The sequence below is a fragment of the Mesocricetus auratus genome, unplaced genomic scaffold, assembly GCF_017639785.1.
Source record: "Mesocricetus auratus isolate SY011 unplaced genomic scaffold, BCM_Maur_2.0 Super-Scaffold_100003, whole genome shotgun sequence".
Classification (NCBI taxonomy): Eukaryota; Metazoa; Chordata; class Mammalia; order Rodentia; family Cricetidae; genus Mesocricetus; species Mesocricetus auratus.
Window position 1 is genome coordinate 50553929 of NW_024429188.1, and position 25889 is coordinate 50579817.

Sequence of the window (25889 nt, forward strand, 5' to 3'; positions counted from 1 at the left end):
TTGATTCAAAATATGCAAATCAATAAATGTAATACAACACATAAATATTAAGGGCAGAATTAGGGAATCATCTTAATAGATGCAGAAAAGGCCTTCGGCAAAGTTCAAAATCCCTTATTTCTAAAAGTCCTGAAGAAATAGGAGTAGATGAAACATATCTTGGCATAAAAAGGCTACCTACAGTCAACATTTTCCAAAGTGGGGAAAACATGAAAGCATTTGCTCTAAAATCAGAATCAAGACTAGAGTGTGAATTGCCAGTGTTCTTACCTGATATGGTGCTCAAAGTCTTAGTCCAGTAATAGGAAATTAAATGAATCCCAATATGAAAGGAATAAGATAAAATACTCCTATTTGCAGATGACATGATACTATATTTAAATGGCCCTAATGACCCTACTGTAAAACTGTGGTGCAAGCAACACTTAAAATCTTAGCAGCATGGTACAAAATCAGTATATGAAAACTAGTAGCCCACGGAGAAAACCATTTGTTGAGGATCAGGTTACTGTAAATCTATTTCTTGCCCCAAGTCACTTCCCAAAACTCAGGCGACTTCCTACAGATGGCCTGGCACCATAGAGATAACCTATCCCTTAACAATGCTTCCCTAACACCTACAATCCCTGGTGAGATCTCCTGCTCTCTTGCATATCAAACACTCCCTGCTCCTAACAGCAACCCCCGCCCCTTCTTAGCATCTCAGGTCTAACAACCTCTGCCCCATGGCCAAGGCCACATTCCTCTATATAAGCTTGTACAAGACCCTCAATAAACGTGGCTTGATCCGAAGGTCTGTCTTGCTGTCAGTTTTTTGTATCTCTTGTTCCACCATTCCAGGTTCCCACGGACTTGACCTCCCCCGTCCCCCCCGTTGTGCCCTGCTGGACAAGGCAACCATTATTTTATATACTAATCTGAAAAGTCTCTGCTTAGTAGAAAAGGCAAAAATCAGTAGCCTTTCTCTATACTACTAATCATTTTCCAAGAAAGAAATCAAGGGAAAAATACCATTCATAATAGCTTCGAAACAAACAAAGAAACAAAAACCCCTCGGGTTACTTAACCAAGGAGATGAAAAATGTTCCCCAGATGCGGAGATGAAACTGGATGAGTTCAGTGTCCTCCCTTAACAGAGGACATAAACTTATGTGAACCAGGTTTTTCTTTTTTTCTTTTTTCATGAGTATTCTGGGCTCATCAGCACAGCTTAATGCAGAAATTCTTTGAACCTGAACAGACACACAGAAATGTGGAATTTATTCAATGCCATTTTCTGTCACATGTCAGAAAATGTACAGTCATGCTGCCAACTCTCTCTCTCTCTCTCTCTCTCTCTCTCTCTCTCTCTCTGTGTGTGTGTGTGTGTGTGTGTGTGTGCACGCACACACAAATACATATTCAGGTGAACCCATATTTTCTAATGCCAAATCCATTTTTTTTCTAGTGAACAACTGCTTTTTGAATCACCCCCTCCAAACACACACAGTGATGATTTATTTTGATTGTCATCTTGATAGCATTTAGAAGTCACCCATGAATGAAGTGTGTCTGTGAGGGTTTCCATAGGAGTTTAACTGAGGTGGGAAGACCTACAATGAATGTAGATTGCACAGCATTCCATGGGCTGGAGTCCTGGAGCGGGTAAAAAGAAAGCTAGTGGGAAGAACTACTCTTAATCTTTCTTTGCTTTCTGAATGTAGACACAATGTGATCAGCTGTTTCAAGCTCCTGATATCACAGATTCCCCACCGAGACATACTCTACCCTTAAAACTATAAGCCAAGATAAACCTTTTCTCCCTTAAGCTGCCTTCTATCACAACAACAAGAAAAGTAACGACTACACACAGCAATTCTCAAACCCATAGGATTCTGGTGCCATTCATGCTTGCATCTTATGTGATATTTAACATAGAGTGGTATTTGATAAATTAAACTAAAGAAAAATAGGCTAGCTGAATAATAAACGGTGGAACCCAGAAAACTCAAGGTACATTACTGGTAGAACCGACTCTTAAACAAGATCCCAAAATAATTCTAAATATATCAATATGGATTTGCTATTTTTGAAAAGAGGAAGAGTCCAAAGTTTTCTCCTTTAGACAAAGTAAGATAATGATTGCAAATTATAAATTGAACCAGTCTTCTATTGCTTAAAAGCTATAATCTTTTCTAATAAGGATTTTAAAAAAGAAAATTACAATTGCAGAAAGATAGCGTCAAGAACAAGGGGCATTTTACTCACTTAATTTTTAAATAAATTTAGATCTCAAGGATATGACAGGGAAAGATGCAGGTGTAAGTACTTTTTTAGTGGGGCTACTATAAATTATATACAATACGGGTATGTGAATATTTCTGTAACAACCTTGCTCCATTCAAGTACATTTACTTATTTATTTGTGTATTTATTTAATTACTTATTCATTATTTTGAGACAAGGTCTCACTCTCTAGCCCAGACTTCTCTTGAATCCACAGCAATCATCTTTCTTGTCTTATTCCCTTGGGTACTGGAATTGCAGTCATGAGCTACCATGTCTAGCATGTAGATCTAACTTTCAAAATCACTCAATACAATTTATCAAAAGTTTTTCAGAAATAAATTAGAGTAAAAGTAATCTTAACCCTTGTGTAGTATTGTACAGTAAAAGAATACTGAACTGAACATTGAGTGATCTGGATTCTATTCATAGCTATGACATTATTTTATAACTAGAGAAACTCACCCTAGTTGTGTTATTCACAATAAAGCTTTGATCCACTGAGTCCAGCATTAAAGGTCTTCCAAAATAAAGTTTATTACAATTACCTTCCTAATATCATCTCCAAATAGGATCTTCCTTTCCATTGTTCCCTTACTTCCCATACACTTGCTATAGATCTTTTTCCTTCCTTCCCAGAAAAAGCACACAGGAAAGTATTCTACTTATGTTGGTCTCTATTTCAAGGTCTCATTGATGATATTTTCTTAAGATACATTTTAAAACTCTAATTTATATGTTTAGTACAATCCACAGACAAACAAAAATCCTCTATTAGTGTAAGGTATTCTTTTGCACCTATATTCATCAGCTAGCAGTATTTGTCGCTTAGACTGAAAAGACTAGTAAACAGGGGTTAAAATGTTCACTGTTCTTTACAAAATTCATCTATTCCTTTAAACAAGGTGATGTTATTTATCCATTTCTCTAAACCTTTTGACATAGTTAGGATTCTTCTAATTCACACCCTCCTAACTTGAAGAGAAGACCAGCTACATTGTACAGCCAGCTTACTACCTTATTTAATTTCTATGGGATGGTAACTGGATTTTCTTGTTCCTTATAGAGCTCCAGGATGCTACATTCTTGGGTGATGCAGCAAGATAACCTTTGTGCCCTTTATCCTTGTTTTTCAAGTATGGAGAAAAAACTGTAATGGTGTGGGGTGCATATGATACATTCCCATATGAACATAAAAGAAGGAAAAATCTAGCTTCAAGGAGAACATTTACATGATTCAATTATTCTTTCCTTTGCCAAACAAATTGTCTAAATCATAATTTGCTGAAAAGCATGCTGCTATGAGTTAGTGAAGATTAGATAGAAGACAGAATTGGACTCTGGAAATAATTAAGAGGGAGACTTTCATTTTATTGGTATTTCTAATATTCAGCCTCAGTAAAGAATAACTAGCACATCTCAAAGCAAATTTACTTACCATTAATCAAGAGCAATAACTCATTTGGTACACACAAAAAATACATCAGATCCAAGCACTATCCAAACTTAACTATATATACACAAAGATCAATTCATCCACACCAAATTAACATATAGTTTCCCTGGCTTTTGATAGCCTCTTCATTAAAAAATAATTTTAATGAAGTTCTTTGCTTGTACCTTAAAGTAAGATAGCTACTTTGGATTTTAATTGTCATTGTATTTAATACTTGATTTTATTCTACCAAGTAATAAATTAAGGAACAGTATCCTTTATAAAGATTGCAAATTAGGCTCACTTTCTCTTACTTCATGGAGAATTCAGGAAATTACATAGGACAATATGAGATTGGTCAAAGATGATAAGAGTCAGGACTTCAAGAGAGTGGATATCTCAGAAGGAAAAGGAATAAAAGCTGAGATTAAAAATACTGGAGAAAGTAAGATAAGATAGGGAAAGACTTTTGAAGAATAGGAAAATATGAGAGCCTTAAGAAAAGCTATAATTTATCTAGTTTTAGAGAAATCTAGAGGACTTAGATGCTTGTTCAAGGTCATGAAAGAGGCAGAACCAGGAACAAAGAGCAAATCTTCTGACTCCAAGTTCAGAACAAATGTAGCTTCTCCTTCTAATGTGATGGCTGGCTGAACTGGCTGAATTCTGGGGTCGTGAATAAGGTCTAAGTCCAAGAGTAATACTATTTTTAATTTCAAAGAATATAGGTCTAACTCTTTACTTTCTTTATATCTTAGTTTCTCCTGCAGTCAAACAGCAATCATAATATTAGCCCCTACATTCCCAGGGAGGGTGTGAGGGTAAGAAAAGAGGTGGGAAAATCATTAGAAGGAAATATTCCTTTCAGTGAGGGATCCTTGTAGAGCCAAAATAATTAGAAGGCACAGCCTTGATTAAACAGACAGAAAGCAAACAATTCAGAAACTTCATATTGCTCTGCATTAAATTCAAGTTTTAAACAAAACAAAATTCAAAGCCAACAACAGATGAATAAACTAACATGCTGCAAAGGGGTAAATATTTTTCCTGAATCTCTCCTTGATATAAAGTGCTTTTCTAAGAGACACCAGCAGGTGCTACCAAACAGAGATCAGAGTAATTCTGTGTATTCTAAGTGAGCTCTAAGAATGAGTAGGATTGAACCATAATTTATTTACAACAATTCATACCTCATAAAGCATCTAGATAGATAAGAACACGTGCAAATATAAAACACACACATATTTTTCTATCAATATTAATTTAGTAGCTACATCAGAACTAGAATTTAGGTTGCTTCACTCAGAATTCAATCCATTAGAATTTAAGGTTCATGACAGCAAGAATCTTCATCTGTATATGTATTTCTGATATATCACCAGCATGACTAACACTCAGTGGTCTTATTGAGCACACATATTCATCTAGCTGTTAAAATATATGCTAGATTCTAGCATATATTAGAAGCTCAATAAATAAATATTTTCAAGCTTGTTTTTCAGTTTGAGGTTCAAATGAGGTAGTTTTTATCATAAATTTCAATACACATGAAAATGATTATGAATGTTGTAGTTATAGCATTTTAGAGTTTGACAGTAACTTATGTATCATCGGCATGGTTGCTACTACACAGAACTAAAATATTTGAATGGATTTATCAGAAAGAGAAATTGTCATCTCTCTAGCGTATACCTTTTCAAACAGGCAATGGGTTACCTATGCTTTCAAGGAATTGTACTTTGATGATATTTATATATAACTGTATTTAATCATCACAATTATAAAATGTATGAATTACTTACTCTTTTTGCAGGGAGGAAACTCTGAGATCAGAGAGTTTCATTGGAAGATTCAAGTGTAAAAGCCAAGAATAGTCTATTAGCCTGTCAGATCTCATTCTGCTTTTTATTTTGAATCTTAAATGATAGCATTCTAATAATACCACTGGAATAAAACATCATGTTGTTGTTTTAAGTCAACACTCACAGTATTAGTGTGGAAACTAAAGTGTCCACAACAGTACAATGGATCCAGACTCAAATATCCAGAAACTTTTATTTCAGTCATAAGTGTTTCATGATATTTACTGCTGGTAATAAAAATAAAAGTATAGTCTCAGTCTTGGGGAGGCTTCTGATTATCAGACATAGGATGCTATGTGATTGACACAAACTAATTAGCTGGTAAAGCACAATTAAATATATAATTGACACAAACAATTACAAACTATGTGAGATGAGGGCCAGCAAGATGGCTAAGAGAGTAGCACCACTTGCTGATATGTATATATCTGAGCTTTCTGTTTTGTTCCATTGATTTGTGTACTTGTTTTTGTGTCATAACAATGGTGTTTTTTGTCATTAATGTTCTGTGGTATAAATTGAAATTATGTGTGGTAATACCTATCCAGTAGTGTAGAGTGTCTGTCCAGGCATAGATATTCTACTTACACAAAAATAGGAACTATCTAGAGTAGCTAATTTATATAAGAATTGAACCAACAAGTGGTGAAGAGCACTTGTTGCACTTGCATAGGATCCAGGTGGTTTCAATACCCAGCACCCACATGTTGGCTCACAATCATCTGTATCTCTAGTGTCAGGGGACCTGACGCCTTATTCTAACTTCCTCTGACACCAGGCACACACAAGGTGCACATTCATACACTCGGGCAAAACATTTTCATACATCCCCCTTTTAAAGAATAAAAAATAGAGGGCACACTGTAGTTTAAATAAAGAGATCATTTTGAACTATATTCTATTTGTGGTTAATGAATGGAGTTAAGACAGAAATAGAAACACAGACATGTGGGGTAACAGCTAATGGAATAGTTTGTTAGAGGACAGAAATTCCTGTGAAGTAATAGTGACAGAGGATGTTAAAATGTACTAGGGTTGGATCATGAAGTGTCTAATACTAGTGGTCATTAAAGTTAGTGAGAATCATTGGTAGTTTTTAGTAGAGAAATAAAGACGTGTGCAAAGAGATATATTTCAAAAGAATAGTCTGTTAGCTGTGTAGGAAATGTCTTAGAGGCGGGGAAAAAGATAGAAAGCACCTGCTTTAAACTAACCTTGAGATGGAAGATTCACAGAGTATTGATAGAATTGCAATAAATTACAGTGAATAGTTCAATTATAGTTACGTATAAAAAATGTCTTAAGAGTTTCTCCCAGTCAATTACATTTGATGATCTGAATCATCATGCCTTTGACAAAATAAGACAGTGGGTTTAATTTAGATCTCCTCCAGTGGTCCTAAAATATTAGCTTTGCACTTCATTTTTTCTTGTTTTGGTGTACAAAATAAAAATTATTTATTTTCATGATGAAGCTGGAGACTTAAAACCATAAAATATAAATCACTACTTCAGTTGTATACCCACATGTCTTATAAACATAAAATTTACCTCTGACTGAACTGTTAAGGATATTTATTAGCAGCAACTCAAACACATATGTGTTCTTTATAGACCATTTCTTAAATAGAATCTTCCTGATTAGTAATTTAAATCAATGGGATTTAACTGAAAACATTATATACCTTCTGGGGATCTGCATGGAATGTTAAAGCAATTCATTGACAACAAGAACTGGAATCTTGCCAAACCAATCCCAGAGCTCAGGTAAATTTGCTAATAGAAAAGCTTCTTGGGGTTACATGACAATACAAAATTGCATGGGGTGTAACTTATGAGCCAACAAGGAGTTAACATGCAATAAATTAATTATACATTCAGTCTCACATTTTTCCCCTTAGAATGTGTGTGTGGGGGTGTGTGTGTAGGTCAGAAAACAACTTTCAGGAGTAAGTTTTCTCCTTCTGCCGTGGGTTCTTGGGAATCAAGCTCTGGACACAGGGCTATATGCTTTTTGACAAAGATACCAAAAATATACATTGGAGAAAGGATAGACTTTTCCAGGAATTGTGCTGAGAAAAATAGATATCTGCATCTAGAAAAATGAAACTAAATTTCTATGTGTCATCCTGCACAATAATCAATACCAAAAGGATCTGAAAATTGAGAAAAAGTATCAAAAACACTTCAAGATACAGGTATTGCCAAGGACTTGCTTTACATATTTATTTTTTGAGAATTTCATAACATAACAAATGTATGTATTACTATATTTGCAACATTTCCATCCTACTTTCTCCCCACTACAACTGCTTGCATGTCCTTTCTCCTCCCTTTTGAATCTTTTGTCCCTGGAGAAGACTGATCCTCCCTCTCTTAGCATTCATTAATTCCTTGTAGCACTTCATCTAGGAGTGGGGCCTTGTGAGATTTTCTTCATCTATGTTGGCATGTCTAGTATTGTCATCATGTAGGTCTTGTTTAGGTGATCATACTGCTAAGATTTTATGGGTACAATTCCCTATCATATACAGAAGACACTCTCTCACAACAGACTCCCTGGTCCCCTGGCTCTTAGAATCTTTCTGCACCTTCTTTTGTGATGTTTCTTGAGTGTAGGGATTGTGTTGCAGATGAATTAGTTCAGGATGGAAACCTCAGTCAGCTGTTCTCTGTATCTTGACCAGTTGTAGATTTCTGTAAAGCTCTTTATGTTCATTGATGAGGGGTGAGAGCTACATTTACCCATGAATATAATGATAGGGATTTAGAATGCAGTTGGAAATTACACTAGTGTAGGAAAATGGCAGTAGGTACTTCTTTAGGGTTCATGACTATACCAGTCACAGGCAGTTGGCTAGGTTTCCAGTATCAGACATGAATTCCCTCCTAAGTTCAATTAGACAGCTGTTGGTTGCCACTGAGATATAAATGTCACTATTGTACCTCTGGGTATATCTTTCCATGCTGGTTGTTGTGGTTCATGGGCCTTACAGTTGGGTAGGTCACTTAATTGCCTTTCTTTCTTTCTTTCTTCCTTCCTTCCTTCCTTCCTTCCTTCCTTTCTTTCTTTCTTTCTTTCTTCCTTCCTTCCTTCCTTCCTTCCTTCCTTTCTTTCTTTCTTTCTTTCTTTCTTTCTTTCTTTCTTTCTTTCTTTCTTTCTACCTTGCCTAACACCTCTGGATCCTATTAGAGACAGTCCTTAGGGAGGGGACTTCCAAGTCAGTTTCAGTTTGATACCTCCAAGTGTAAGGACTTTGTTAATAACATTCCACTCAGAAAATAATGCCAATAACTGACAAATAGGACCTTGTGAAATTAAGAAAGTGAGGAATCCTTACATACAATATTAAATGATTCAAAAGTATTGTCAAGAGCCATTTAATGAAAGAAATAAACAATGTTTGGAAAGCTAGGTTGCCATAATCAAAATCATTAATTTTGACCCCTTCCTCATATATAGAAATTAGCACAAAGTGAATCATATATCTAACTTGAAAAAAACTATAAGATCCTGTAAAGAGAGTGGAGGTAGGCAGCTTGGTGATACAGTAGTTGGCTACCGTGGTTGAAGCCTTGAGTTTTATGCCCAACACTACAAAAAATACAAAATAAAATCCTCAGAAGAAAACATAAAAGGAAATCTTCACGATCTTGTTTTCACAACAAAAATTTTGGATATAACACTAAAAGCACAGAACCCAATAGAACAGTCTGGTTTGGTAGTGCATTCATGAAATTCTAGTACTTGGGAGATGGAGGCAGGAGAATCAGGAGTTTGAGGTCATCCTCAGGTACATAGCAAGTATGAGGCCAGTCTAGGCTAGATGAAGCCCTATTAAATAACAATTTTTAAAAAGGAAACAAGTGATGGAATAAAAATACATTGAATTTCAAAATTAAAAACATCTGTACTGCAAGGGACCCCACCCAAAAGAAAGAAACAACCCACAGTCTATGAGAAAGATTTGTATATTACATGTGTGATAACAGGCATATATTGAGAATATACAAAGAATATTCATAACTCAATAATAAAACTCAAATGTATCCGTTGAAAATAGACAAATGATTTGAAATGATACTTTTCCAAAGAAGGGACACAAATACTCAATAAACACATGCAGGTTAAATACTTCTACTACTTCCAAATTCTAGCTACCAGTAACTAATCATAAATTTGGAATTAGGAAAATACTTACAGAATTTGTTGTCAAGAACTGAGGCAAACCACTACTGGATTTATACTAGAAGTATATTGCACCTGTTCTTGAAAAGTAGTAGAAGTATTTTGTCTCCTTGCCTTGACAAATGAAAGACACAGGAGCCAGATGAAAATGAAGACATTTCATGAAGTTGGTGCATATTGATTCTAAATTATATACTGGAAAAAATAGTAGGTTCCATATTACAGTGTTCGATATAAAGTTAAGAATGCAGAACTTCTAAAACAATGATGAAAGGAGTTGGAAAAGAGTTTAAGTTACTTGTCTCTTTGAACACAGAAAACATGGCTTTGGAGTAGAGAAAGTAGACAGGTTTGTAGATAGAAAGATATTTAACTGGAATGGTCTTTAAACTTATTGTGTTATTTACTTTCCTATTGTGGTAAAACAAAGAAACTTACTTTTAAAAGTACTTAATGAGACTTTTTATAAAGAAGTATTTAATGAGGTTAGGATGTATAATGGTGATGAAAAAGCATGGTGGCTGGAATAGCTGAGAACTCACATCTCAAACTGCAAGCAAGAAGTAGAGACAGCTAACTCAAAATGATTCAAGTATTTTGAAAGCTTGAAGCATGCCTGGATTTTCTCAGTGTCCCCCAAAGATTACCAGTGCCCTCAGTCAGCAGGATTTAGTCTAGAAAACTATGCTCACATGCCCCCAAATGGGTTATGGATATTTATTATCATTTAAGGGGGGTGGTTATAATTTGTTAGGATAATGGTCAGGAAAAATACTGAACAAAGATTATATTCAAGGATCTCTTTCTGAAAAGAAAAAGGTGGGATATAGAAATGATAGGATAAAAGGGTAGATTATTGAATCAACTTTAATCCAAAAAACTATTAAACTTAAATGTTTTACATCAGTATGAATTGTTTTTATTGATACAAATGTAAAGTTAATTTTGTTATACTGTATGTATATTTGTATTCTTGTTTAAGGTATTGTGTTTATGCAGCTCATTTAAAATGTAATATATAATTAAGAAATACAGATTAATAGTCACCTATAGTAGTCAAAGTTATAGCCAGGTATGTTTTCAAGATCATGCACAGACATATTCCAGATGGATAGTCAATCTTCATATATTTCAAAGACCTATAGAATATGACATTTAAAATGTTTTAAGAACTTAAGAGTTTTCTAGACATGAGATACATCTGCTCCTGGCAGCACCAATCTACTACAGAGAAAATAATTGGCATCCAAGAAACTCCATATGGAACTTGCTTTCTTTATGGCAAAAGGTAGCAATTTGAGAAAGAAACTGCCCTCACCTGAGTTACTGACAGATACTGTCTGAACTGGACCAGCAGGACTCAAAGGAAAGCGACTGCCAAACTTTGTCAAGATAAAGTAGGACAGTCCTTCGAAATTCCCTGAGTTCAGATATCCTAGGTCTGTAGGCCAAAGATAGATGTACCAATCAATGTTGCAGAGGAACTTTGGGTGACTGTACAGGCAGCCTGATGGTCTTGTCATTAGGTAACATTTCACCCTCCCTGGTTCTTTGATGGAGTTGAAAACTAGATAGTTATAACTATAGTTTTCCTTAATTATGATTAAAAAGGTTAAATAGATGTAAAACTTTAAATTCACAAAGATAAAATACATAATAGAATATTTTCTCTGATTTTGTCAAATATGAATAAACTAGATATTGTAACTGTAATTCTTACCTGATAACTGTTTTTTGTGTACAATTTTATTATGTTAAAGTTAAAACCTTCCTTTTTTATTTAGACAAAAGAGGGAAATGCTTTGGAATATACCACACACACACACACACACACACACACACACACACACACACACACACACACGATTAGTTTAATAAACAAGCTGACTGGCCAATAGCTGAACAGGATAAAGTTAGGCAGTAAAGCTAAATTGAGAATGCTGGAAGGAAGAAGAGTAGAATCAGGATTCACCAGCTAGATGCAGAGGGAACAGATAAACGTGCCATGCTTATAAAGGCACCGCCACATGGCAGAGCATAAATAAGGAATATGGGTTAACTTAAAATGTAAGAGCTAGTTAATAATAAACGTGAGCTATTAGCTGAACATTTATAAATAATATTAAGTCTCTATGTTTATTTGGGAGTTGCTGGCAGGACAGAAACTTCTGACTACAGTCAAAGAACACACTAGGGATACCACAAGTCTACTGAAATCTCAAAGTTTGATCCCAGTGACATAACTCCTTTAACAAGATCCCACCTCCTACTCCAAACTGTTCTATCAGCTGGTGACCTAGTATTCAAATAGATGAAATTATGTGTGTCACTCTAATTCGAACCACCACTGATTTAGGATGACAAGATGAAAATGAAGGACAGCATGGATAAGAGAAGACGAGGAGAAGGGGAAAGAGGAGAAGAAGGATGATAGATAATAATCTCCAATGAGGACAGAAAAAGAAAATAACTAAAAACTACAGTGCAACATATATGACAGAGTAGCTGTAGACATATGTACAGTCACAGTACTACATTAAGAACTCCAATTCTTTTGTTATGCTGTAGGTATCTAGTGCATTCATGGTAACCTTAGATAATCTACTATAGGTTTTCAAAAATAGGAGTGGAAATAAAAGTCTAGGTTGATATTGACATAAAATGAGTGAATTTGTTTTTTAATTTCATGTCACTTCTTTACTTCCTGCCATATTATTTCTTAAAAATAGTGGACTTCCTTGGATGAAATGGCAGACTATTAATACCCCCAATGGAGGGCCTCACCCTCCCTGGGGATTGGGGGACCGGGGATGAGGGGTTGGTGGGAGGGTGTAGGAGAAGGGGAGGGAGAGAGAAAGGGAGCTAGGATTGACATGTGAGGCAACCTTGTTTCTAATAAATTTAAAAATAAAAATTAAATAAAAATAGTGGACTTCAAAAAGAGTAATACATCTTTACCTCAAAAATAAAATAACTTACATCTTTACTTCAAAAATAAAATAACTTATGATTGGTTCTGGGCTTAGCAGTCTTCTTTACCAAACATCTGTGAGACAATATGTAGAACAAGTAACTATCTGCAAGTAGTGTTACTTAGGCATTTTCATCAATCCAGCACTCAAAAAAGGAACATAAAATCTTCACTTTTACTACATGACCTGAAATCTTCATTCTAATTAATTTCCTTACTCGTACTTTGTGCTCACAGCTAATAATCAACACTAGAGGCTATATTTTCTCCTATATATCTAAAGTAAACCACTTATTATAGATAATAACTATATATGCTGAAAATTCAACCTGAATAATTATCTAGAAAAGGTAATAGATAATACCACTAGACAGGACATAAATTGGCACAACCAATTTTTTCTACACATTCTAACAATTCTACTTACCAGCAAACATAAGAAATGTAATTTTGTTTTTCCTTGGACAGAACAGATACTCATCTTAGATATGAAGAGATAAGACAATATTAATTAACCAATAAAGATCATACGCTTTTTGTTTTTGCTTTTGTCACATCCTACAGCTTAGTTGCCTTAACAGATTATAAAAGAGCAATGTCTTTACTACCTTGCCCTGTCTTCCTACTATCTATGTATTTTCAAGGTATTTTTCACGTACAAAGTTGGATCTGCAAGTAACCACAGACAAGCTAAACATACTACTGTGAATAAAGGAAAAGTGAGAACAATGATCAGGTCTAAAAATGAAAGGGTGAACTATTAGACAGCAGTCACCTGGAGATTGTATATAGCCACTAGCTTAAGTTCTTATAAGAGTAAGGTATAAACCAAACATTGGACAGAAAAAAATAATCCTTGAATTTATGGGAAAGGCAAAGCAATTTCTTATTTAAAGGACACAATACAGTTGTCTGTTTATAAATAGATTTGTGAGTGTACACATATATGTGTGTGGGGATGTGAGTTTTCCAAATAAGCAGTGAAAAATAACAGAAGAGAGTGATGATGTATATGGGAGAAGTAATCTAAATAGACCACAAATACCAAATATCATGGTCTTGGGCCCTAGATCTAATGGTAAAAACTACTTCCAGTTCAGAGTAACCTTGAATCTAAGTATAAATTTTAGTTCTAAGAATACAAAATAGAATTCATGATTTTTCTTTGTGGAGTATAGTACGGAGATTGATCCCATGGTCTTGTACATTCCAGGCAAGCTCTACCACTGGCTATGTCTCCAACCCTGGAAATCATATAATCTTGATATGCTGATGCAGTTGTATGTGTATGCAAAATATGCTAAGTCTATATATAGATTAACTTGATCCAAACAATCTATACAGTAATTTTAATCAGCTTGAACACAGGGAAAGCTAATGCTTCTAGAATTCCAAATTTCAATATAAAAACATTTCAACTGGCATTTTTAAAAAGGAAAATTTTCTATGCAATAACGTATAAAGTTAAAATAAAATTTAGTTTAAAATAACTGAAGTGTGGTGATTTTACATTGACCTTGCTTTTCCAATGGGATTTTAATACATGCAGAAATATAATTTTTTGCATATTATTTGCTGATTTAGATAGGTTCTTGTTATGTAGTCTGGATTGACTTCAAAGTCAGTCTTGCCTTGGTATCTCAGGCATGTGTTGCTGTGTCTTGTCAATGTTGGGGGAAGTCCTGTGCATTTGTCAATAAAGTACTGTTGAGCCTATAGGAAACCTAGATAGGAGGGACTAGGAGTCCAGGAGAACTCTGGGAAGGAGAAAGACAAGAGAGTCGACATGTGACGCCATAGGGGTAAGAAGCCGGGAACTATTCTCCGGTAAGAAACATACTTAGATTAACAATTATGGGGTAATTACTTAAGGCAGAGCTAGCCAGTAAGGGACAAGCAAGGCCAACAGCTTCATAATTAATATAGCCTCCTGTGTGTTTATTTGGGACTCATGCGGATCTAGAACCAGGCTGGCGCGGCAGAGCCCAGGTGACTGGCGGGGGATAAACCAAAGCGGCTAGCAAAAGAAAAAGATTCTCTTAACATGTCAATAAAATTTCTTGATTAATATTTCATTATGTTCTCAATGGATATTCTTATACATTTGAATGGGCCAGCTCCTTGCAGCCAGTTTGCTACATGGACACTCTGATGTTGACACACATTAACAATACTTGGGTATCCTTTGAAAGTGTCAGGCCGTGGACAAAAATTTTACTCTATTCCAGTGTTTGTTTTAGGGGTTTATATTGTTGATTTTTAAGCCTTAGGTGCTAAATCTCAATGAAACTGGAGAACTACTCCCACTAAACTGTATCATACATATCTAGTTAAAAAGAAAAGAGTTCTCATATGTAATTTGGTATCATCATTCATCATTCTATCAAGAGAATATGGTATGCCCCCAAACTAAAGGAAACCTAAATAAACTTAAACACATATACTCCTACAATTTTAATTCCTTTGTTAATCTTGTGGTAAAACTCTAGTAATCTGTTCAATTCTTACCTTAGGAAATAATTATCTTTCTCTCAGTGCTGTGTCACCTATTGTCAGTAGAAACTAAGTTCACTTGCCATTAAAAATATTTGTCCTGGAATAGTATACATGTCCTCCTTCTCTATGATGCATGCATTCATTAAATTAGTATGAGTCACTCTTAGTGCTGCTCACCTCTTTGTACCACTTAGACCAGTTAACACGTAGCTTTCATTGGTTTTATTCCTCTTCACATAATAAAACTAGTATATGGTAAGGGCTTGAGATCCTATCCATTCTTTTTTAGTGAAACCATTTTGACATGATTCTTTCTAAATGAGTCAGAGTTTTATTGCTCATCTTTGCATTTACTATAGATAGTCAGTGTCTAGTTAAGAATGGACATTTGACTGCTCTCCTACTGATTCAAGAGAAATACCCCAGCCCAATACTCTTTCTTTGTTATGTGACTGAGGAGCCTTTTAAAGTTACAACATTATAATACTATTCATTGCATATGCTGAGATTTTGATTTTTAATTTTTTCAAGTTAAAATTAACATTAATCATCAAACTCCACAAACTAACCAAGGACTAGTGTCACACATCTAGAATTCCATCTCTCAGAAGACAAAGGAGGATTGTGAGATCCAAGCCAGCTTAGGCTACATAGACAATATAATCCTATCTATAAGAATAAGTACTCCAGAATAATGGGCTATAGTTGGGATCTTTGGTATTTTTCCCTGCCTTCAAAGTACTCTTCTCACACTACTTATCTCAACATAACAAGCAATGGTTGCTTACAGTAAGCCTCTCAACTCCCTTGGGGAATCACATAAACATTTAATACAGGGGGACTAGGGAGTAGAGACTGAGATTTCTAGTGAATTTTTAGATGACATGCTTGATTTCTCCTTATATGAACTAAAGAGCCTTGGTCATTTTTGTAAACCATAAAACATACCCTTTCTATACTTGGGCTATAATTATATCATAGATATAAAACATTTTGGAAGAGGTGCTAACGATTTAGCAGTCCTTGAGACCTCTGATTTAATTCATTAATTCAACATTTTTAGACTTTCTCTTATGGTAAAGTATGGAGGAACATAAGCATTAGAGAACTAGGATACCCCTTTAAATAAAATCTAGCAGTAAATCCCAAACTAGATTTTAGTGAAACCATGTGGACATTCATTTTTTAAATGAGCCAGAGTTTGCCTTGACTAGTTACGGCTCACATGTTTTAGCATTGAATATAGCTAAATAATTATTTTACTAACAAACTCAAACAGGGAAGCTATTTGTTATGGAGAATTAATGGTCACACACACATAGCATCTGTTAGCTAATAGGTGCCCCCAAGCTTTAGAAAATAAGAACCTAAATTGGACATTTTGAAATTGAGTGTCCCCTATGCATACCTCAGTAATCAGTACTCAGGGGAAGGAGAAATATAAAAGTAGAAGCTATGACAAATGAAATTAATAAAATAATATTTTCACATGGTCTAAAAAAGAATCTATGCCTCTTCCCGTATCTTGTTTCTCTTTCAGAAAATGGAAGAACAATTTACTATGAGGAGACACATATCTGAAAAATAGACAAAAGTAAAGGTGTTTTTTAAAAAAAAAACAGAACAAAAGTAGAGACGGCCTCACTTGAGACATTCAAGTAACTCACACACTGTGACTTTGTTTGAGATGGAGGCTAGAAACTCCATGGGATTAAAAAATTTCATTAGCCAATAGGTATATTTGAGCAGGGAAGCAAGGAGAAGAAAGTGAGAAAGGGGGTGGGGAAGAGACAGAGTGAAGATACTAACTTTATGGGTCTTTATGGCCAGTCAAATAGCAAACAAAGTGCAATCTACTGCTCCCAGTATATACAGAGCTATTCTAACACCGTGCATCACACTGTTGTTGTTTGATGTTTTTTGAAGGCAGTTCTCCAACTTTATTTGACATTCAGCAGGTCAGCTCTCACCCACATTGACTGTAGATTTTTGAATGTGGTAACAGGCACGTAGGTTACCAATGTGTAAAACTTGTCTGGTGAGTCCTCATCCTTATTACATTTTCTGGGCAAACGTACACAGACACAGTATGGAACATTCCTTATTCCTTTGGCCCAGACGGCTTTATCGAGCCTGGTATCAATGCGGACATTTGGAGTCCCCATCTCCTTCATGGCAAATTTCCGGATTTCTTTGAGTGCCCGAGGAGCACGCTTCTTGAAGCCCACGCCATGGATGCGCTTGTGAATGTTGATGCTGATGGCAGAACGGCCCTTCTTCTTCTCGCTACCCTTCTTTGCGGGAGCCATTCTGCCGGGCCCAAGTTGGAAAGGAAGGTAGTGAGGAATTGTGGGCGTTGTTTGATGTTTTTAAGACAGGTTCTCACTATATAGCTCTCGCTGATATAGAACTCATTATGTAGACTAGGTTGTCCTCAAACTCATAGAGATCTTCCTGCCTCTGTTTCTCAAGTGCTAGGATTAAATATATGTGACATCAAGCCCAGCCCATTTGTGTTATAACCCAAGACTACAAGTGGATAATGCATATTGTGACTTTTTGGCAACTGATAGTGCTCCCAGTGAGTCACTTAAAAATAAACAGAGAATTTCAAATGGTGAGGAGCTACAAGCCACAACTCCAGAACAGTAATTATAACCTTTTCTCTGAAAACATTTCCAATTACCAGCTCCCAAGAACAGAATAATAGAAGAGGAGGTACCAAGCACATTTCCTTATGCAACTAAGTCTTTCCACACTAGTAGTAAAAAAGATTCTTTACTGGCAGTGCTTTTGGTACCCACCTAATGTTCACTTAATGTGCTTCAGAAAAATCACTATAAGAATTTTCAAATAGAAACAATTAGCATCCACAGTAATTAGTATTCTTTTTCCAAAGGCAAGAGGAGCTACTATGGCAGAAACTACTGATTGATTCTGCTCCCAGGCATCCTCAGTCACTATTGCTGCTACAGGAGCTGGTTAAAGGGCACGGTCTTATAGAATGAAACCATCTTTAAGTTTATTTATGACTACCTCCCTCTTTTTAAAAAAACCTCTCTTTCTAGGCAGACAGAATCAATAATTAACATACTCATCATTGCACATGACTTAGTCAAACCCCTTTCAACTCATATGAATTGTGTATTCATGTCCTTTTTCAGCCCATCCAAACTCTACTTGAATTGTAAGGCCCAGAATTTTTTAACCTCATCACAAACCTTTTCAAGAACATTGTGCCATATATATGTGGCCTGTGGACCGTAATTAGCTTTTGGTACTACCCATTTTTCCATTTTTAGTTATCTATAAATCCTTACATGTGAGGATAACAAAAGTTTATGGATATGTTGATTCCAGAGGAGAAATATTTCAAGTGCACATAAACTAAAAATATTTTTATGTAAATGAAACTTTGTGATGTAGATGAAAAACTAACAATTCACTTTCGTTGCACCACAGGGCAGAATTAGAAATTCTAAGTTACAGAAGCTGGTAATAATTATTTATCATGTATTTTCTCTATGTCCCATGTACTATATTGGCCATGCCCACATTTTGTCTGATTTAACTGCAGAGGACAGTCTAACAATATAACTGGTTACTAGTGAATTAGCGTGTCTTCAGAAACTACCAGCTATTTAAATTTCTTTTGTTTTGTTATTTTAAATGAGTATGTTTGAGGGTGGTTTCTTGTGCAACGAAGACTAAATGAAACAGAAATTTGTATCTAGAAGTACAGTGCTGTCATAACAAAAATTTGAACTGAGTCAAACTGATTTTTAGAATCAGGTAGGAGGCAGAGGCTGGAAAAGTGACAAGGAAGATGCTCTTACAATCTGTAGGCAGATAAGGTGTTACGAACACAGCTCCTCAGAAACAATCTGACCCAGGAATCTTTGCCTAAACACACAAAGTAAGTGACCCACACACATACCCAATATACAATGGTGTGATGTCAGCAGGCACATTCATTTAAACATAGAGAATAGAAGACACATAGAAGTTATTGATCCTTAGAAATTTCTAATCAACTCTTCTCATCAGAAATTGGAAAAAGGAAGTCATTCTGGGTGAGGGAAACGGCACTGGAAAATTTGAAATGTCCCATTTCGACACTTATAAAATATGGTCATTAAATAATGAAACAAACAAAATTGTCTTTAGAAAACAAATCTTCCATAGACTGCCCAGGCCTCCCAACTGATACCCACGCTCAGGGGTCCTAGTTCAATCCTTTGCAGGTTCCCTAGCTGTCAGACTGGGCTTTGTGAACTTCCACTTGCTCAGGTCAGCTGTTTCTGTGGGTTTCCCCAGCATGGTCTTTACCCCTTTGCTCATCACTCCTCCCTCTCTACAACTGAATTCTAGGAGTTTGGCTCAGTGCTTGGCTATGAATCTCTGTTTCTGCTTCCATCAGCTACTGGGTGAAGGCTCTATGATGGCATTTAAGGTAGTCATCAATCTCATTATAGGGGAGGGGCATTTAAGGTAGTTTCTCCAAAGTTTATGGGGCCTCTGGCAGTGGAACCAGTATTTATCCCTAGTGCATGAATGGGCTTTGGGAGCCCACTCCACATAGAGGGATACTCTCTCAGCCTAAATACACGGGGTGGAGGGGTGTCTAGGTCCTGCTCCAAATGATGTGTTAGACTTGATTATCCCTCATGGGAGACCTCACCCTCCCTGGGGAGTGGATGAGGGGTGGGATTGGAGGTTGGTGGGGGCCAATTTTGTGAGTCTAATATATATATATATATATTTATTTAGAAGACAATATCCATTTTAATGTGCAAATACTGATTTATAAAGCTAAGTATTTGTTATTTTAAAATCACAGGCCATAGGCCTTGTCTCGCTTCCTCAATTACACATGCCTTTTGGGAAATACAATTTTAAGGTGGCACTGTGTGTGCACATCCTGTTTCACATAGTTCATAGCTCTTAAAATGTATTCAGAGAGTGGATGGGTTCAGCCATAACAAGCACTTGTTCTTCCAGAGAACTGGAATTTGGTTCCCAGAACCCACTTTGGGTGGCTTACAACAGCCTGTAACTCCAGCCCCAGGGAATCTTACACCCTGCAAAGGTACTCACATGAATGCATTCACACACACACACACACACACACACACACGCAGAGTATCCTTTCAAAAATACTCAAGTCTACTTAAGGCTACACATTATTTACAGTAACATTATGTAGTAAGAATAATATTAATATAATATGAAATAAAAATTTGAGTACACACTATTTATCAGACACTTGGTGAGATATAAATTCACTTTACTTATCTCACAATGGTTCTTTAGTCAACTAAGCAGTCAAGACAACTAAGTTACAGGCTTGACTGACCCCCTTGTCCTTTAAACTGAATGTATTCTAAGAAAGAATTGTTCATCTTACAATCACTGATAGCTAGCTCATGTTTGGCCTGTACTGTTTATTTACCAAATTTTCTTCTGTATACAAAACATCATAGCCTATTAAATAATCTTTGAGGGTTATAATTATTTCCTATTTCTATTTTTTCTCTTATGGTAAGAAAAGTGCTCTCATTTGTTTAAAAATGATAATATCAGGCTGGTGGGATAGCTTAGTAGTAAAAGCATTTTACTCCAAGCCTGATGGCCTGGGCTTATTCCTCAAGACCTACATGGTAGAGGGAGAGAACTGACTTTTGTGGTTTGTCTTCTGACTTCTACTTACCTGCAATGTGGACCCATTCCTATAAAAATGTAATAAAAGCATTATCTTTATCAAAACTACTAGCTGATCTTCCATGATAAACAAATCATATTCAAGCTAAAAAGTCACGTGTTTAATACTGGATCCATGTTTACCTCAAATTATCATGGATTTGAAACATTAATTATATTCATTTTTACAGTTATTTTAACAAATTCCTACAAACATGGTGGCAATTTATTCTTCATAGTTTGAAAAGTCAAGAGTCAAAAATCAAGGTAGCAGATCTGCACTCTCTGTCAACCTCAAGGTGATTCTTCCTTCCTTATTATGTACAGACACACACACACACACACACACACACACACACCACCACCACACCACACCACACATTTAGGGCCCACAAAAATGCATAATAATCTTTTCACTTTGATATTGCTTAATTATACCTGCAAGGTGCAGTGATATTTTGTTTTTTTATCTAACAAATAAAACTTGCCTGAAGATCAGAGTGCAGAGCTAAGCCACTAGTTAGCCACACACCTAGCTAAGAGCTAAGCCACTAGTTAGCCACACTCCTAAGCCGATAGTTAGCTATAGAAGACAGGCAGTGGTGGCCACACCTTTAATCCCAGCACTAGGAAACAGAGGCAGATGGATCTCTGTGAATTCAAGGACATCCTGGGCTACATGAGAGCGAATCAGTCTAAAAAAGAAACAGAGCTCATACCTTTGACTACATCACTTGGGATGACACACCTTTAATCCCAGCACTAGACAGGAATATAAGGCAGGAGCTCAGTGTAGTCTCAGGGCAGTCTGAGGTTTGGTGGAGAGCATTGCAGTCTGCAGTCACTCTGAGGACAGGATCCCCCCCCCCACTGTGGTCTTAGCCTTGGTAGAGGTAAGAACTCTCTAGTGGTTAGCTGCTTTGTTTTTCTCATCTTCAGTTTGAACCCCAATATCTATCTCTGGGTTTTTATTAATTGTGTTACATGATGGGATTTTCTTCCAAGCAATGTATACTTCTGAATTATCTGTGAACCAGAAAGTAAGCCCTCATCAAACATTCAATATGTTGGGGCTTTGAATCTACAGTATCCAGAACTGTGAAAGTAATACTCTATTGTTTATAAGCACCCAGCATCTGATAAAGTTTTATAGTAACTCAACCTAACACAGTAAATACATTTTGTCTTTTCAGGCACCTCTGCTTAAAGTAATGGTACAACTTAAAATAGTAAGTATATTTAAAACAGCACATTTAAGCTCATAAATTATAACCTTCAAACGAAAGATTATTAAGAGAGTGAGAGATGCTAGATGTAAGTACTGAAATCAGAAAGAATCTGGAGCACCTTTGCTCTAAATGTTTCTTCATAGTAGGTGACGCTTTCATCACCTTAGGCTGAATATGGTGAGGGTCTTCAATCCATCATGGTGATGATGAGTCAGCACAAAAATATCCATAGTATACATTCATTCCACAGTTCTAATAAATATAGGCATTCATCCATTTCTTTAGAGTACTCAGTAAACACTGTATGCCAAATGCTGTAGAATAATGATCTCAAAACTGTGGCCCATATATCTCAGGTTTTTCCAGAGCTATGGACAGAATGACAGATTAAAAAGTGTGCAGGTTCCACATGAACACATTCTTAAATCTGAACTGCCTTAAAGAAGCATGGGTGATTAAATATATGCTTCATTTTACTGTAGTCATTTTCTTTCTTTACCAAAAAAGATACTTCCAAACCCATTCTCAACATTACTATGTGCTAAGGTATTAAATAAAGAAATAAGTTCAAACATTAGTGTAGATTTTAGAAAGCTCATTTGATTAACTAACGGCTTGCAAAATAGAAGGCTTCCACTATCCATAAGAAAACTGAGGAAGGTGGTTGGTTTGCAAAATATTTTAAAATCTTTTGGATACAACTCTCATTATATAGCCCAGATTAGCTACCTAATGAATTCCCAAACCTCCTGTTTTAGCTTCCTGAATGTTAAGATTATAGCTAAATACTATCATATCCAGATCAATTTTTGTAATGGTTCATTTTGAATTGTGGCCAAATAAGTTGAAAGTAGTTAAATAATTGGGAATATATACACACAAAACTTCCACTCCATTCCTTTCATAAGAACACGTTCCAAATTATTTGCATGTTTTAAAACACAGAAATATGAATAAAACTAATGCTAAGCTTGTCTGGCAGTAACTAATATTGATTTATAGATGATATATCAACTAAATTAAAAACATATCCATTTAACTGATATAAATTTAGTACGAAAAGTTTTAAAATTTTAATAGACTCAATCCAGGAGAACTATTTTTTATATTGTGGCTTCATTTTTTTCTTTTTAAGATTTATTTTCTTTATGTGAATGTCTACATGTACGTCTGTGCACCTCATGTCTTACTGGTGACTGTGGAGTCTAGAACAGGGTACCAGATTCCCTGGGTCTGCAGTTCCAGTTGTGAGCTGTTTTTTGGGTGCTGGCTTCCAAATTTGGGACCTCTCCAAGAACAGCAAGTGCTGTTAACCACTAGGCCATCTCTACAGCCCCTCCCAGGAGAAACTTTAACTGTGATATGGATTTGGGGCCTTAGAAAAATGTTTTAAAGCTGAAAATAGAGTATAAACTAATACTGGAACAAGTTCAAAGTTACTTAAAACACAATATCCTGACAGGTAAAAGAGATACAGAAATTTGAATAAACAAGAACACAACCACTTCCATTAAGCCTTCATTTGTTGGTCTATCTTCAACATCTCATATTAATGTTAACATTACAATATAAAGCTCAGATTACTTTAAAAGTTCAATGTTCTAAAAATTCAAACATGCTTAAAAATTGTCTCTTTAAAATATTTAAGTTTCTTTTAAAGTTCAAAATCTCTTAACTATAGGATCTTGTAAAAATGAAAATGAAGTTGTATAATTTCTTACTCTGAGAGGGAAAAACCAGGGAATACTCCCAATCAAGTAAAAGCAAATGAAACTTTAATAGTGTAAAAAGTTCAGTGCTTGGCATCTGGGACCCAATGACAAATCCTCTGAACTCCAAAAGCTCTGAGCAGCCCTGCTTCTGTAACTTTCTCATCCACAATATAGTTCCACTCCATAGCTACTGCTGTCCTTGGCGATTTTCCCACAGTCATGGCATCTCCAGTATGCTGATGTCTTCACTGGAACTGGACTGCACCTTTACCAATAGCCTCTTCTAACCTCTCTAACAGTGCTAAAACTCAGATGTTCTCCATGGCCCCTTTATGCCTTCTAAACTAATACCCCATGGGAAACTCTTTACACTTTACCAAGTTTTCCTGCCAGCATTATTTGCAGCCTTGGTCCCCTCTGGAATACAGCCTCTGTGTGCTGACCCTGAGGAAATAGTCCCAGAAGATTTCCTTTCAATGATGCTAGTCTCTTCTTAGTAGCCGCTGATTTCTCAGCCTCAGTGAACCACATCCATTGTCCCAGTAAAACAAAGGTTTTACTTTAGTGGTTTTGGTCTCTTACTAATCACAGCTGTTTCTTCAACTCCAGCTGAGCAGACACCACAGATTCTTATTTCAAATGGATCACACAGCCCTGATAAAGTTATTGCTTCTCTCTGAAACTCCACAAGTCAGGCCCCCATAGTCTGCATTGCTCTCAACACTTGTATCCTCTAAGGCCCAACAGAATAGCCCATTATGCTTGGAACAGTCAATGGCTTTTCCCGCCCAAAGTTCCCAACTTCTGCCACAATCCTCTCCAAAATAACACGTCTATGTCTGTCACAGCAATACCTCCTGATCCTGGCACCAATTTCTGTCTTAATTTGCTTTCTATTGCTGTGATAAAACTCTGATCAAAAGCAATTTGGGGAGAAAAGGTTTTATTTCATTTGACAGCTTACAGTCCATCACTGAAGGAAGTTAGGACAGGAACTCAAGGCAGTATCCTGGAGGCAGGAACTGAAGTAGAGGCTAAGCTGCTTTGTTTCTGTGACTTACTCAGTCTCCTTTTTAAAACTGTAAAGGATCATCTGTCCAGAGATGGGACCACTCTCAGTGGTTTGGGCCCTCCCACATCAATCATTGATCAAGAAAATGCTCCATAGCAATCTAATGGTCATGGAAACATTTTCTCAATTGAGGTTCGCATTCCCAGATAACTCTAGTTTGTGTAAGTTGACAAAGAATCAAACCAGGACCATTAGCAAGAAAAATTTCTTGGACGCATAGTTCATCTTTTCTTTATAAGATAGTTATACAATATTCAAGATTTCAAAATTTAGTGTATACCTTGTCATGGTACTGTTTGGTAGCATGTAAGTCTTCTTAAGATATACACTTGGTTAACTAGTATAAGAACAGGGAAGAATTGAACAAGCAGAGATGGAAGGTAGGTAGTCCATAGTTGGAGAGAATAAAATGGGTGTCGTGATATATTACTTATGATTTAATGAAGATTGCTTGAAGTACCAGAAAGCAAAATCAGTCATACTAGTTAACTGTAAAAGCTAGGCAGTGGTGGCATACATTTAATCCCAGGACTCAGGAGACGGGCAGATGAATCTCTCTGAGTTCAAGGCCACCCTGGCCTACACAAAAGTTAAGAGTAACATGGCTCAGCCTTTAATCCCAGAACTAGGGAGATGGAGACAGGAGGATATGGCTGGGTAGAGAAATGAGAAATGAATATGAGGAGGAGGAGACAGGAATTCAGAGCTTTTGCCTCTGAGGATTTGTGGAGACAGGATTGCCATTTTAGCTTGGCTGCTTTGCTTTTCTGATCTTCAGCTTGAAGCATGAACCCCAGTATCAGTCTCTGGGTCTTTCATTTTTTTTTTGTCTTACAAATGGGTGTGGAGTGAACAGGCAGAGAATGGAAAAAAATCAACAAAGAGCAAATTATCCAAGAGACATAAAAGCATTTAGAAATGTTTTTAAAGCTGATTTCAACTAAAACATCCAATTTCTT

At 36.1% G+C, this 25889-nt stretch overlaps 2 protein-coding genes across 3 annotated transcripts in view; both read right to left on the reverse strand.

The window, feature by feature from the left end:
• Nexmif (neurite extension and migration factor) overlaps positions 1-25889 on the reverse strand; it is a 167545-nt gene that overhangs the window by 92340 nt on the left and 49316 nt on the right. The window lies entirely within an intron of this gene.
• On the reverse strand, positions 16904-17547 carry LOC101840238 (60S ribosomal protein L31-like). Its single transcript, XM_040744297.1, has one exon. The coding sequence runs from the start codon at positions 17524-17526 to the stop codon at positions 17158-17160; it is 369 nt and encodes a 122-aa protein (XP_040600231.1). The 5' UTR covers positions 17527-17547; the 3' UTR covers positions 16904-17157.

What these genes read in the sequence shown, in the direction of transcription:
- LOC101840238 (XM_040744297.1), bottom strand. Translation starts at nt 17,526, where the DNA reads ATGGCTCCCGCAAAGAAGGGTAGCGAGAAGAAGAAGGGCCGTTCTGCC.